Raw genomic sequence first — 15,433 nt, 5'->3', positions numbered from 1 at the left:
AGTTTGGAGGGATCAGCTTGAGCCGGCTCCCAAGCACCCCTCCCCCCCTCCCCCCCAGTCCATCGATTGGACCCCCAACACAACTGCCAGCCAGCTCCCACGAGCCGCCTCTGGATGGTGGTTGATGGTTTCAGGAAGTTTTTGCATATATCACATTTCTTAGCACAAGGGAAGTAACCTCCAGAATTAGAATCCTCAGCTGAGTCTGGAGAGGCGTGGCCTGGATCTTCTAAAGCTGGCTCTTCATATATATATAATAAATATATATCCTATATAATAGGATCTCAAAATAAAATCGAACTCCACAAATTCAATTTATTTTTCAACTAGCTTATTATAAATTTCTATATCATTCCAACACATCTGTAAATAATTGGAATTGTTTTTAACTGTTGTGTACTGAATAAAGTAATTATCACTTTTGTATCCTTGTATTTTTGTATACCCAGTTTTCATTCCCAGTGAGTCATTTTTAATGTCACATAGATAAACCCAATGCCATGAAACTGTTCTCGGCTTAGATTCACAATTTCATCCCAAATTTGTCTCCTTCTGATATTATTTCTAACCCTCTAGTTCCATGGCCAATTAATACAGTGAAAAAAATGTTTATTTGTGAAATAAAATTAATACGGGTGACCTGTTCCATGCCTGTATTAATTTGCACGCAGTAATCGATTACTATTACTATTGGTGGTGTCGGGCAAGATCAGGACTGCGGCCACACAAGTTTTAACGGAAGATAGTTGATCCCAGAAACTTGCGGGACAACAAAATGCAATTATAATATCGATTACGACCATAGCGACTGTACTAATAGTGGGAAAAATTTAATCGTAAACATGTTTACGATTTTTAAAGCTCAATTGATGCAGTGAATCGAAAAGAGAGAGCCAAAAAATCGTACATATTTTTTTTGAGCGTATTTATACAGTGAAAAATTGGCCATGGAACTAGAGGGTTACTGAAACTAGTAAATTAATTGTCTTCATACACCATATATTTGATGAATTCTAATTTGATAATTATGTAGGGACTACGGGTGGAAGATGAATAATTGATATTCCAACAGCATCTTGTTCCCTTCATTGTGCTGATTCCGGGAAGCATTCTGTTTACGCTCTCATCATTCTGTAGGATGAGATATCGTTCATTTAAAATTGGGTAATTATAGGCCTGTCAAGGATTGCAGCCCAATTAAGAGCTGATCAATTGCAGCTCATTGTGCCATATAAGGGATAACTGAGGTCACGTGACAGTCGGTCCTATCACGTGACCTTGATTCGTAAATCCTCGAGCACGTGATCACATTCGTAACGTGTCGTATGCCGACTAGGATATTTTGTGACGTCACCAGAGCTCAAGTGACTTGATCAGGCCTTATATGGAATAATATAGTGTTTCGCGTGTAATTGGACCCAATTAGAGCAGCTGAGCGCTCAATTATAGCAGCATCTGGTACCACCTTCTGAAACCCAGCAGACAGCTGGCTCAGAGAATCAAAAATAGAAGGATTTTTTATGGATGAAAATCGAAGGGAAAACCTTGTAACCCTACGTTTTCGATGACGCTGAACAAGATTAAACCGGTTATAATTATCATACTATCGTGTAAATTGCTTTAAAACGTAATTGAAATTTGAATGATGCTATCAATTGTAATACAATTTGTACAATAAGCTGAGCGGCTTAACCGCTGGCATTCCTTGGCCGCGCTCATCCCAGCTTGTCATTCCGCCTCAGCTTCACTGTTTGTGAATATTACAGCCTGGGGTCCCCAGGTAACCGGTAACGGCTGGCACCGCTATCTCTGTATAATCGAAGTTTTTGTAAATACTTACGACTAGGTTAACGCTCCTGTTATGAGAATGTTCCCCTTCCGTTGTACATTACTTAGGATCGTTAAACTGTGTTTTTTTGGATAGACCATTGAGCCATTAGCCATAACAGAACTTATGATTGTCCGTTCTATTTTGTGTACAATTTTGTGTAAAGCTATCTCATTACCTTCTGCCTCAAGTTTAAAGTTAACCTTACATTTTACTTGGCATCTGTAGTTAACATTACCTTGTGTCTTACATCTAGAGTTAACATTAGGTTGTGTCTTACATCTGTAGTTAACATTACCTTGTGTCTTACATCTGGAGTTAACATTACGTTGTGTCTTACATCTGTAGTTAAAATTACCCTGTGTCTTACATCTAGAGTTAACATTAGGTTGTGTCTTACATTTGTAGTTAAAATTACCCTGTGTCTTACATCTAGAGTTAACATTAGGTTGTGTCTTACAGTACATCTGACCAGTTAACATTAGGTTGTGTCTTACATCTGTAGTTAACATTACCCTGTGTCTTACATCTAGAGTTAACATTAGGTTGTGTCTTACATCTGTAGTTAACATTACCCTGTGTCTTACATCTAGAGTTAACATTAGGTTGTGTCTTACATTTGTAGTAAACATTAGGTTTAGTATTACAATGATATATTGTGCCTTTAAGTTTAATAGGGTCACTTATATTTACCAATAACCTCAAAATCAAATGAACAGTGTCCATAATATTACGAAAAATATTGTGATTAAGACTTCAGTATTTGGCAAATATATGAAAAGCTATCATACGTTCTACTTTCTTTCCAAATACCGTACAGCATATATTTAGTTAGGTGAACCCACTGAATGGGGTCGCTATCGTCAGGAGTTGAGGAACAGCTAGGCTGGTTGTAACTCGCTGATAATCCAGTTACATTCCCAGAGTTGGAATTTTAAACAAGTTATATTTCATGCAAACTACATTGTTGTATCAGGCAAAGTTCATATAATGAATGTCGAATAAACCGGAATAAGGAATGTAAGGTACATCATGGTAGGGTACAGCATAATGTTAACTTTAGATGTAAGGTTTAATGTAACGTTAACTCCGCATGTACGGTATTATAACATAATGTTACCTCTAGATGTAAGACACAAGGTAATATTAACTCCAGATGTAAGACACAAGCTAATGTTAACTCCAGATGTAAGACACAAGGTAATCTTAACTCCACATGAAAGACACAACCTAATGTTAACTGGTCAGATGTAAAAAACAAGCTAATGTTAACTCTAGATGTAAGACACGAGGTAATGGTAACTGGTCAGATGTAAGACACAACCTAATGTTTACTACAAATGTAAGACACAACCTAATGTTAACTCTAGATGTAAGACACAGGGTAATGTTAACTACAGATGTAAGACACAACGTAATGTTAACTTCAGATGTAAGACACGAGGTAATGGTAACTCCAGATGTAAGACACAACCTAATGTTAACCACAAATGTAAGACACAACCTAATGTTAACTCTAGATGTAAGACACAGGGTAATGTTAACTCCAGATATAAGACACAACATAATGTTAACTCTAGATGTAAGACACAGGGTAATGTTAACTACAGATGTAAGACACAACCTAATGTTAACTGGTCAGATGTAAAAAACAAGCTAATGTTAACTCCGGATGTAAGACACAGGGTAATGTTAACTACAGATGTAAGACACAACGTAATGTTAACTTCAGATGTAAGACACGAGGTAATGGTAACTCCAGATGTAAGACACAACCTAATGTCAACCACAAATGTAAGACACAACCTAATGTTAACTCTAGATGTAAGACACAGGGTAATGTTAACTCCAGATATAAGACACAACATAATGTTAACTCTAGATGTAAGACACAGGGTAATGTTAACTACAGATGTAAGACACAACGTAATGTTAACTTCAGATGTAAGACACAAGGTAATGGTAACTCCAGATGTAAGACACAACCTAATGTTAACCACAAATGTAAGACACAACCTAATGTTAACTCAAGATGTAAGACACAAGGTAATGTTAACTACAGATGTAAGACACAACCTAATGTTACTCTAGATGTAAGACACAAGGTAATGTTAACTACAGATGCCAAGTAAAATGTAAGGTTAACTTTAAACTTGAGGCAGAAGGTAATGAGATAGCTTTACACAAAATTGTACACAAAATAGAACGGACAATCATAAGTTCTGTTATAAATCAAGAGGCTTGCATATAATGAACATATTATGGCTAATGGCTCAATGGTCTATCCAAAAAAACACAGTTTAACGATCCTAAGTAATGTACAACGGAAGGGGAACATTCTCATAACAGGAGCGTTAACCTAGTCGTAAGTATTTACAAAAACTTCGATTATACAGAGATAGCGATGCCAGCCGTTACCGGTTACCTGGGGACCCCAGGCTGTAATATTCACAAACAGTGAAGCTGAGGCGGAATGACAAGCTGGGATGAGCGCGGCCAAGGAATGCCAGCGGTTAAGCCGCTCAGCTTTTTGTACAAATTGTATTACAATTGATAGCATCATTCAAATTTCAATTACGTTTTAAAGCAATTTACACGATAGTATGATAATTATAACCGGTTTAATCTTGTTCAGCGTCATCGAAAACGTAGGGTTACAAGGTTTTCCCTTCGATTTTCATCCATAAAAAATCCTTCTATTTTTGATTCTCTGAGCCAGCTGTCTGCTGGGTTTCAGAAGGTGGTACCAGATGCTGCTATAATTGAGCGCTCAGCTGCTCTAATTGGGTCCAATTACATGCGAAACACTATATTATTCCATATAAGGCCTGATCAAGTCACTTGAGCTCTGGTGACGTCACAAAATATCCTAGTCGGCATACGACACGTTACGAATGTGATCACGTGCTCGAGGATTTACGAATCAAGGTCACGTGATAGGACCGACTGTCACGTGACCTCAGTTATCCCTTATATGGCACAATGAGCTGCAATTGATCAGCTCTTAATTGGGCTGCAATCTTTGACAGGCCTATAATTACCCAATTTTAAATGAACGATATCTCATCCTACAGAATGATGAGAGCGTAAACAGAATGCTTCCCGGAATCAGCACAATGAAGGGAACAAGATCCTGTTGGAATATCAATTATTCATCTTCCACCCGTAGTCCCTATAATTATGATTTCGGTAAAACCATTGTGTTTATTACAGTTTTTGTTTCAGTATTATATGGTAAAAGGGAAAATATTTGGGATCAAGGATTGAAATTCCTAGTGATGAAAATTCCTGATGTTTTTATATTTGCTGATGATGAAAGTCATCCACCTCAAGTTGTCATTACCAACAGCGACACTAATCCTTGTGCACAACCATTGATAGTTGTGTCCCCTGAGTCAACACCTCAATCGCAACCAAGTTGCTCAAGAGAAAGAGATGATTCTTGTCCACCACAAGTTGTAATTACCAATGGCGAGAATAACCCTCCTCAACAACCATTGATAGTTGTGTCAGCTGGATCACAACATCCATCGTACCCAAGTCACTACAGAAGAGATGTTCGCTACTCATTTGATTCTGCCGATCTGTTATCCCCCAGAGAAAAGAACATTTCTTTTTGGAGGGCCAATAGTCTAAACAGCACCTTTAGTACCATGGATGATGATGATGAGGATGATGAGGAGCTGGCAAGACTAGTTGATCAGGTCAAAGTTATGCCATTGAAATGGTCGAAAAGTGGTTTTTCTATTAATTGATCAAAATCAACTCGTTAAAGGCATTAACAATTGAACTGATTTTTCAAATAATTATTCCATGATGTTTTTCTTACAGAATACAGTAAAATCCTGATTTGCTGCACATATTGGGAAGGAGAAATTAGTATTGTAAATCAGGGTTTTACGGTAGTTAGTGTAGTTTGACCATGTGTGAAAAATACATTCACTCCACTAGATAGTGGTGAACGTTCTCAGTCCCCCACCAACTCCACCAGAAGAAAATGGATTTCTTAGTTTACCTGGAAGTGGAAACAACTATGTTAAAACCCCTGAACCCACCATGAATTCGTTGCAAACGGTATTTACTGTGCTGATTAAACTTGGAACAATTAGAGATAAGTGGAATTCAAATTGAAAAGTGTAGATTCAGCCAAAGTTGGCCAACTTTTCATCCTTCCAAAACTTCACCAGATCTAGCTTTCAAATTCCTCCTTATTGTTGACTGGCGATAAAGATGTTTCACCATTGTTTACTGATCAATGTGATCATCAATTTTTAATTTAGAATTTTGATGTAAATTCTGTACATTTCCAGTCAAGCCCCGAGTCAAGCTTCGAATTTAGGGGTCTTGGACCAGCTCCTCATCCAATTCGTGGCCCCACTCCAATACCAGTACCTGTTGATGCCAGTGGCCACCCACTGGGACGCTACTATTTGATGAGTCCCAGCCCTACTCCCGCTAGCTCGACATCCAGCTCTTCTCGATCTAATTCATTATCTCCAGTAATTGCTTTGGCTAACTGTTGCATGTTGTGATGTGTTGAACAATACTGAGGAGTGCTTATTTCCAGGGCAAAAAAATACATCTCAGATACACTATTAAACAATATATTTTATTCATAGTTTTAGAGTGTTGTCATTGGGTGCCTACAACTGCACTTATCATTTTGACATGCAACAACCTGTCAGGGTTATCAGGGAAGTCCAAGACGTTTTAGTTTGATTCCCCTAACTCCTGACCTCAGATCACTAACTCCATCAGTGAGTAAATGTGATAGTGATAAGAGTGTGAGTTTGCATGGTCACGATTTTCAGGTTTTCAACAAGCTGATCGAGTTAAGATCTTTATGCTTTTGACCAGCGCCAAGGTACGACTGGATGGGCTGTGAAAAGAAAATGTTGTGAACCTTGTTTTAGGGCAAGACATTGTGAACCAATTATAACCACTATCCAATTCTTTAGGTTATGGTCATGCTCGAAGATTCAAATTAGGCAGAAGGCTATTTGCTGAGCTTGCTTTGACTGTACCAAATCTGTACTATTGTAACTTATGTTGAGTGGGAAATCCTTGAAAAGTATTTGAAACATATCTTTGATACGATAGATTCTCATTATTTGATGATCTCTGGTATCTTTGCTATTACAATATCTTAAAAGTACACTTTAACCTAACTTATGTTTTATGACTTGAGTTTGCATATTTTTTGTATTGCTGGGCGTGTTAGCATGCTAGAACATAATGTTGATTTGATCAGTCTGTACATTACTACAATACCCAATATCTTTACCATAAATTTGTTAAAATGACTATATTAGTAATTAACAATATTTTATAGGATTGGTCTAACCAGTCAAGTAACATAACGCCATCAGAGATCGTGCTTCATCCTTACCTAAATGATCTTAGTAAGTACCTACCGTGCATTGTTATAATTACATACTACATTTCTCTATGTCATGTATTCATCATATACTATGAAATATAATATTTATTCATGAAAATTTATGTATGTCATTGTTATGACAGGTGCAGGTTTGTCGTCTATTAACTATGTAGAGTACCTTCTGCTGCACACTATTGTTTGTTTACTCTGTCACTAGTTACTTGCTCTAAATTAATTAATTCTTTTAGGATATACCTTACTACAGCTTAATTTAAGGTCACATAATCGATTGATTGATGTTAATAATGACTCATACACTGTAATAATGAGGAAAGATAGAACAGAAGCTCACATTTTGGACAACTTACAAATTTTATAACACTCTTTATAGCGAGGCATTTACAAGGAAATAGGGCGACAACATTACATCTTACCCTGTTAGGTGACGCAGAAAGACAGTGGGTACTAACATTACATCTTACCCTGTTAGGTGACGCAGAAAGACAGTGGGTACTAACATTACATCTTACCCTGTTAGGTGACGCAGAAAGACAGTGGGTACTAACATTACATCTTACCCTGTTAGGTGACGCAGAAAGACAGTGGGTACTAACATTACATCTTACCCTGTTAGGTGACGCAGAAAGACAGTGGGTACTAACATTACATCTTACCCTGTTAGGTGACGCAGAAAGGCAGTGGGTACTAACATTACATCTTACCCTGTTAGGTGACGCAGAAAGACAGTGGGTACTAATGGAACACTTACCCTGTTAGGTGACGCAGAAAGGCAGTGGGTACTAACATTACATCTTACCCTGTTAGGTGATGCAGAAAGACAGTGGGTACTAACATTACATCTTACCCTGTTAGGTGACGCAGAAAGACAGTGGGTACTAACATTACATCTTACCCTGTTAGGTGACGCAGAAAGACAGTGGGTACTAATGGAGCACGGAAGATCAGTCAGCACTGCTTCGCTCGGTTCTTTAACAGGTGAGTTTTGCTTATTTTTCTTTTCTTACCTTGATCTTTTTCAAACTTCTTCCTTTATTTCTCATCGAGTTTATTATATTGTATATGCAATCCTAGAACACATTTATACAATAAGTGAAACTATGAAGCACATTCAAATAGGCCAAAGCATTTCTTGATATTCAATAGAACTACCGACCTTTTATTTTTTCCAAATTGTTTGCAAGTATTGACTATTGAAGGACGATGGAGACAATTGGACTTCAAATTAAGGTCATTAACATGAAACGTCAGAGTTAAAACAGTTTTTAAAGTCACGAAATAGGCGTCATGATAGGGAGGTGGGGTTGTTTTGACAAGTGACAGCGATACTTGGGTGTGATTTGTCCAAACTGTGATTGCTTAATCGCTGCCACCTATCTTTCGCCACCTCCACATGTTTATGCTATTACCTGGCCACGTGCAGTACAAGGTGACTTGCTAAAAACACTCTCCTGAAATAGAAAATTGCATCTTATAAGAATTGACATTTTATATGAATTTAGATTGAAAGTGCTACCGTTATTAATAAGTTAGTCATTTATTCACAGCACAAAAGTATACCCAATTTGAACTTAACCGCCAGTTTGCCTTCATCTGCAGGAATATCGTCGTTGGCGACAAATAAATTATCATTTCATTCATAAAAAAATCGATTAGTCTAAAAAGTATTATCTAGAAACAATAAAACCCCAGATTTGACAACATTCAAACTTTCCATTTTCCTAATTTGTATTACTACCCCGATGAGATTTGTTTGCTTTTGCTCACTGCCAGTACTCTTGCCCCTGTCTCACATACACCCTCTGCTACAAAACGATTTAGAGTTCCTCAAGTGGTGGACAGTTGCCTGGACAGTGGCCTGGATGAGTAGGATCAAGATATGGAAAGACAACAGTAAGATGATTTGAGAGCTGTGTGAGACTGATAGTGTGTAAACTGCAAAGTGACCAATGTGCCAGTGGTCACAACGGTGGTCACTACAGTGTTGTGGTCACTACAGTGGTCACTACAGTGGTCACTACAGTGGTCACTACAGTGATCACTACATGTACAGTGGTCACTACAGTGGTCACTACAGTGGTCACTACAGTGGTCACTACAGTGGTCACTACAGTGGTCACTACAGTGGTCACTACAGTGGTAACTACAGTGGTCACTACAGTGGTCACTACAGTGGTCACTACAGTGGTCACTACAGTGGTCACTACAGTGGTCACTACAGTGGTCACTACAGTGGTCACTACAGTGGTCACTACAGTGGTCACTACAGTGGTCACTACAGTGGTCACTACAGTGGTCACTACAGTGGTCACTACAGTGGTCACTACAGTGGTCACTACAGTGGTCACTACAGTGGTCACTACAGTGGTCACTACAGTGGTCACTACACCAGTAAATGGCGTACTCACAGAGCTGTAGAGTGGTTGTAATATGACATATTTGTGACATATTTGTAGCTATATGGTGTTTTGTAAAGTGGGTTGAAGTGAGTGCTGTTTAAGAAGTTATAGCGCGTGAAGTGTCATCGCACTAAACCTTAGTGCCAAGTTGTGTAATACAGTCCTCTCTGTGAATTTTATTGTTCATCCCTGGGATAGTTGTTGCTCACTAATAACATAACTAATAATATAAGTTCTTGTAATAAATGTTAAGCGTGTATGTGGCACCGTAAAAATACAATATGACAAGTCAATCTAACGCGAACGTACTGTAAAGATTTAAACACACAGCATGCTACACGTACGTGTAGTTAATATACATGTTTTATACTCACGTAAAACCAGCACCACGCATCATCATCAGGTACTCCTCACGTAATTGTAGCTGTGTGGTTATTATATTATAAATATACACAAACATTGTACACCACCGCCCCACACGGCTAGTAGCCACGGCCCCCAACAGATACTGTGTTATTAGTAGGTCCTGACAACCCGTGACATGTTAAAGGGTCCCAAATGTCACGTGACATGTAGAACCTATAACACGTGACATGTGACACAGAGCCCCCGTTCCCCGTATAATTCACTACCTGGGAGAGGCTATCATTGTGTGACCCTCACTAAGATGTGGTCGCTATGTGTGGTGGGGTTACTGTTAGTAAATTTAGCTGTTACACACCCTGTTAACGTTGTATGTTACTGTTGTTACTCGTTAAACTTAGTCGTTACTTTGTGAACACTGTTTTACTCATTAATTATTGCGTGGTAGTTGATCAACTTTGTGTTAGCTTGAATAGCCGTTATTTTGCTGATCCTAAGTTTTCCTAACATGGGTTTGTTAAAGTTAAACCGCTGCTGTGGAATGAGTAGCAGCTTGGTCACTAACGTGTTTTGTAAACAACATGGTATGAATGCCCCCGATATAGCTGCTTTACATTGGCGTGGATTTGTTGGACAATGTTATGTTAAGTATTTTACGAATCTTGGCTGAATCGAAGTGGAATTAAACTTATCTCAATTAATTTTAAATTAGTTTGTTTAATCTACAATTTAATCTCCTATTACAATGATAACAATGGTATTTTCAGATGTTCTGACATCAGGTGTGCTCAATGGACCAGACCTTCCTCCTATAGAGTTCAGCCAGGTAACGTCTACTTTATCTTGTTTTGTTTTTATAACACCCAAGGGTTCAGTCTGGTAACTTATATCTTGTCTGTCTTTTCTTCTGTCTAATAGTGTGCTTAAGTTCAGCGAGGTAAAACAGTAAAACACTGAGATGTAAACCACGCTTTATTGTGCCCCGACATCCGGGATCTCCCATTAACCACAATATTTCTTTTCCCCAAGACGCCCGGAAAAGCAGGAAATTACTGTAACTTCTTCTTTGTCTGCCTTCCTTTAGTTAAACAGCGCCCAACCAACACCAGGTTACTAGTTGTCCTCGCACGCTTTGTAAGCCTACTGGTCACGTGACTTATCCGGATGACGTTATATTCCCGCCTAATCAAACCAAACTAACTATGCAGTCAGTCTGTATTGTGTCGACTTGTTGACGGACACTGGCCATTAAAACTCTCGTTGTAATCTTACTAACAAAGGAATAAAGCTGGCTTGACAAGCTAAGAGATTGGGAAGGAGCGCTATAGTTGAGGGGAGACAATGTAGCTAGCAGTGGGGTAAAGTGACTGTTTCCTTTCTAAATGTGGTATAATGGCAGGTTCTTTGTAGGCTCCTGGTGGTATTGGTGATCAGAACTGTGTGTTATTGGTGTGTGCGTGCTAAAGTGCTGCGGGCTGTGTGGGTGTTAAATGACCGCAGTGGAACCTATATTGTATTATAATGTATATTGTATACCCAATGTATGCTAATATGCTATGTTGGGGAAGTTGGTCGTTTAGCTCCGGACAGTCTATGCAACGTCTATGCAACGTCCGTGCAACAACAAAAGAACCGTCTATGCAACGTCTATGCAACGTCCCTGCACAATGAACACTCTATGCACACTCCCTGCACGGTCAGTCTATGCAACGTCTATGCAACGTCTATGCAACGTCCCTGCACAGTACCATATGAACACCGGCTACTAGCCGGCTAGTAGCCACTTTTGTAATAACAGCTCCTCAACTTCACATTAACAACCGGCTACTAACCGGCACTTGAAAAGTGGTCACTAGCCGGCTACTAACCGGCTACTAGCCGGCTAGTGACCACAAAGTGGCTACTAACCGGCTACTAAGCGGTCACTAGCCGGCTATTAGCCGAGCTCTAAAGCAGACCTACTAGTAGCCGGTTCTAAACCGGCTACTAGCCGGCACTTGAAAAGCGGTCACTAGCCGGCTACTAACCGGCTACTAACCGGCTTCTAACCGGCTAGTAACCACCAAGTGGCTACTAACCGGCTACTAACCGGTCACTAGCCGGCTCTAAAGCAGACCTATTAGTAGCCGGTTCTAAACCGGCTACTAGCCGGCACTTGAAAAGCGGTCACTCGCCGGCTAGTAACCGGCTACTAACCGGCTAGTAACCACCAAGTGGCTACTAACCGGCTACTAACCGGTCACTAGCCGGCTATTAGCCGAGCTCTAAAGCAGACCTACTAGTAGCCGGTTCCAAACCGGCATTCTGAAATTGAATATAATATAAAATATAATATAATATAATATAAAATTCAGATAGCCACAAGTACAAGCACCGTAGTATAAAATATTTACAATCATGTCTAAATTCAAGCAACAGTATTCAAGGGTTCTTTTGTAATACTAATAGTCAAAACGGTTGTTGCTATCCAGCGCTGGATAACGCTGGATAGCGCTGGATAGCGCTGGATGACACTGTCGCACACGCTGGCCAAATGCCAGTGCTTATAGCAATGCGACAATTGACCCCCCGACAATTGACCCCCCGACAATTGACCCCCCGACAATTGACCCCCCGACAATTGACCCCCCGACAATTGACCCCCCCGACAATTGACCCCACGATATTTCATCATTATACTTTAGTACTAAATATCTTATTTAAAATTCAGAGAATTATATTTGTTAGGTAAAAAACGGAATTTGTATAGTAACCATGGTAACGATGATTACTACATGAACTTGCACGTGCAAAGATTTGCGAGCATCATTTTGATTGATTATGTGGTATTTACATTTACGTTGTGCTTTACATTTAATTCGGCTGTTTCTTTGGTTGTGACGGATATAATAAAAAGTGATAAAGCTGATTGCCTAAGAAAGTCAAGTCAATGGTCCCCGTGATTTCCAAGTCACGTGATTTCCCTAATGAGACTTGGTTAACGAAGCACGATTGCTTGTGGAAACGCATCTGATCACCGCACAAAACGTACTACTACAGGATTAGATGACGAAACATGATTGCTGGTTAAAACGAATCAAACCCTAATGAGACTTGGTAAACGAAGCACACTTGCTTGTGGAAACGTATCTAATCACCGTATCTAATACAAGATTGGATGACGGAATGTGATTGCTAGTTAAAACGAATCAAACCCTAATGAGACTTGGTTAACGAACCACAATTGCTTGTGGAAACGTATCTGATCACCGCACAAAACGTATCTACTACAAGATTGGATGACGAAATATGATTGCTGGTTAAAACGAAACCATTGAGAATGGTTTAAATGTCCGAAGAAATCACTCACAATATTAGCAACCACATCAACTTCTCTCTTTAACTTTCTAACATGCTTACCTTCATCAAATCTTAACACTACAAGCCGAAGCTATCCCATGGCGTCTTCCTCTACAACTACCACCGGTAGAAGTCAAACGGCTCAATAACTTGGAGATGTGAGATGAACAGCAAGCACTACCGGGATAGAGGGATATCCTGGAGAGCGACGGCTTCTACCACTAGAACTTCTCCTACCTCTACCTTGGAGTGGGCCCGCGATCACACCCACCCTCCTGACAACTCCAAGATTAGAGCAAGAGTGATCTGGCAGAATGTGAGGGAGGGAACGGGCTACCACGGAACCGACACCCAAGCAGACAGCTCGCAATAGTAGGATTGTAACTCTGGTTTCCACCTACCCCAGCAACAACATTGATCGGACCCTCCGAGGGATTGCTTTCAACTATATGACTTGATGTTATATTAATATTGGAGTATGTAACACTGTTTTAATATTTTAGCATGTGACAGTATATTATCAGGGATTATTAGAATCAGAATGTAACCGTTGTATGGTTATACGTCATATGACTCCACTTTTGACCTATTTAACGGCCACTTATTAATTTCATAATCGCACCGGTTTTCTTCCTAGGGGGTGCGATTACAAAACTAATTGCACAGTTGTACTGTTTTGAGAGCATCTGGAAGCATATTCTGTGCAATTACAAACTAATTTGCACTGCTCAACGCAATTATTTTACAGGGTGGCCCAAGAACGTTCACCAGTTCTTATCTCTTAAAATTGTTACATGTCGCTCAGATCTTGCTAATTATTTTAAAAACAAAAAGTGGCATAACTTATGTTCTGATAAATATTTTTGCTTCAAAATTTAACAGAATCTTACATATATAAAGCGAGACGATATATATATATTTGTTACCATTTTACTGACACCAGGGCATCAACTTTAACACGACGTTCCGCAAAAACCGTAAAAGATACAGGGTGGGCCAAAAGTCAGTGTGCAAACGCTGGCCTTAATAGCTCACTCACTGAGTGCCCAATTGAAATACTTCCTTCTGGTATGACTTAGTACCACCACTGGTTCGAGGAATTTGTCAACTCGAAAAATATTCGCGTTCATTGTTTTCAAATGGATGTTCATTTTCACATTTATTTGATAGTTTGGATAGTCGGATCAAGCTAAATGTTATTGAATTGTGTTTGGCCATTCGAATTACGTTTGTCCTGAAAGAATTAGAACTGTAGCTTCTCAGATGACCGAGATTTGAAGCATAACGAGTTTATTCATTACGTGTGATCAGGTGATTGGTTTACCTAATCACGTGATAAGGTGACCCCGTTAACGACCCCGTTAAACGTTATGGGAATTGTTAAGGGTGCCCAATTAAGGTGTCGTGTCACGGTGTCACATAATCACCCAGTCAATTTTGTTAACGAGATACACAAAATGCTTGATAACTTCGTCATTTCTAATCTGTTTTGCCTCATGTTTTCAGATCATATGCAACATTTGATAATCTACCGTCTCTAAAAAAATTAGGCGTTCAGCATGTTCAGAGAAAACAATATAGGTGTTTTAATATTGAATGGGCGTGGTCTAAAATATTCGAATTTTCAAATTTTGACGACGGAATCCTCGAACCAGTAAGTACAGTATGCCATCTGCAAAGCAACAGCTCTCAAATATAAAACACGGCGGAGGTATAAGACCCAACGTTTGCACACTGACTTTTGGCCCACCCTGTATAATACTCAAATTTTTTATGACTGGGTCAAATGCCTTAATGGCCTTCAAATCAACATAAAAAAATAAAAAATAGGCCAAGAAATAAGAATTTTAGTGCCCAAAATTCGGACTTCCAAGTGGTGTCAAAAACGTGAATTAAATAGGTAATAATAATTTTCACTGGGAGACTTTGCGGCAGGAAACTGATCCGGCCTCCTAAAGTCTTGACACCACTTTAGGGTTAATGGGTTCCTGCTAGTGTTAATAACAGGTAGCTAAACCTTTGTCATTGTGGCAAGTGTTGTGTGAGTGCTAGCTTCAATGAGCTTATTTGGCCAATTTAGCCCCTGAGCAAGCTAGCTCGAATTTC

General features: G+C 39.3%; 2 protein-coding genes across 3 annotated transcripts in view; one reads left to right on the top strand and one right to left on the bottom strand.

The window, feature by feature from the left end:
* The window catches only part of LOC134811895 (leupaxin-like), a 68,629-nt gene that overhangs the window by 52,800 nt on the left and 396 nt on the right, over positions 1 to 15,433 (bottom strand). The gene's annotated exons all lie outside the window — the stretch shown is intronic.
* The window catches only part of LOC134811894 (uncharacterized), a 37,576-nt gene continuing 27,196 nt past the window's right edge, over positions 5,054 to 15,433 (top strand). Inside the window, exons 1-8 of one of the 2 annotated variants that reach the window (XM_063819030.1) lie at positions 5,054 to 5,532; positions 5,780 to 5,902; positions 6,139 to 6,327; positions 6,514 to 6,585; positions 7,161 to 7,230; positions 8,130 to 8,204; positions 9,048 to 9,119; positions 10,756 to 10,814. In XM_063819030.1, coding sequence (XP_063675100.1) covers positions 5,107 to 5,532; positions 5,780 to 5,902; positions 6,139 to 6,327; positions 6,514 to 6,585; positions 7,161 to 7,230; positions 8,130 to 8,204; positions 9,048 to 9,119; positions 10,756 to 10,814 — 1,086 coding nt within the window. In that variant the 5' untranslated portion in view covers positions 5,054 to 5,106. The remainder of the gene's footprint in view (positions 5,533 to 5,779; positions 5,903 to 6,138; positions 6,328 to 6,513; positions 6,586 to 7,160; positions 7,231 to 8,129; positions 8,205 to 9,047; positions 9,120 to 10,755; positions 10,815 to 15,433) is intronic. The other variant, XM_063819031.1, reaches the window with a different exon arrangement.

The sequence above is a fragment of the Bolinopsis microptera genome, chromosome 2 (assembly GCF_026151205.1).
Source record: "Bolinopsis microptera isolate Bmic1 chromosome 2, MBARI_Bmic_1.0, whole genome shotgun sequence".
Taxonomy (NCBI): Eukaryota; Metazoa; Ctenophora; class Tentaculata; order Lobata; family Bolinopsidae; genus Bolinopsis; species Bolinopsis microptera.
Note: the sequence above shows the minus strand (reverse complement) of the source record. Positions and strands in the feature narration are given on the sequence as shown.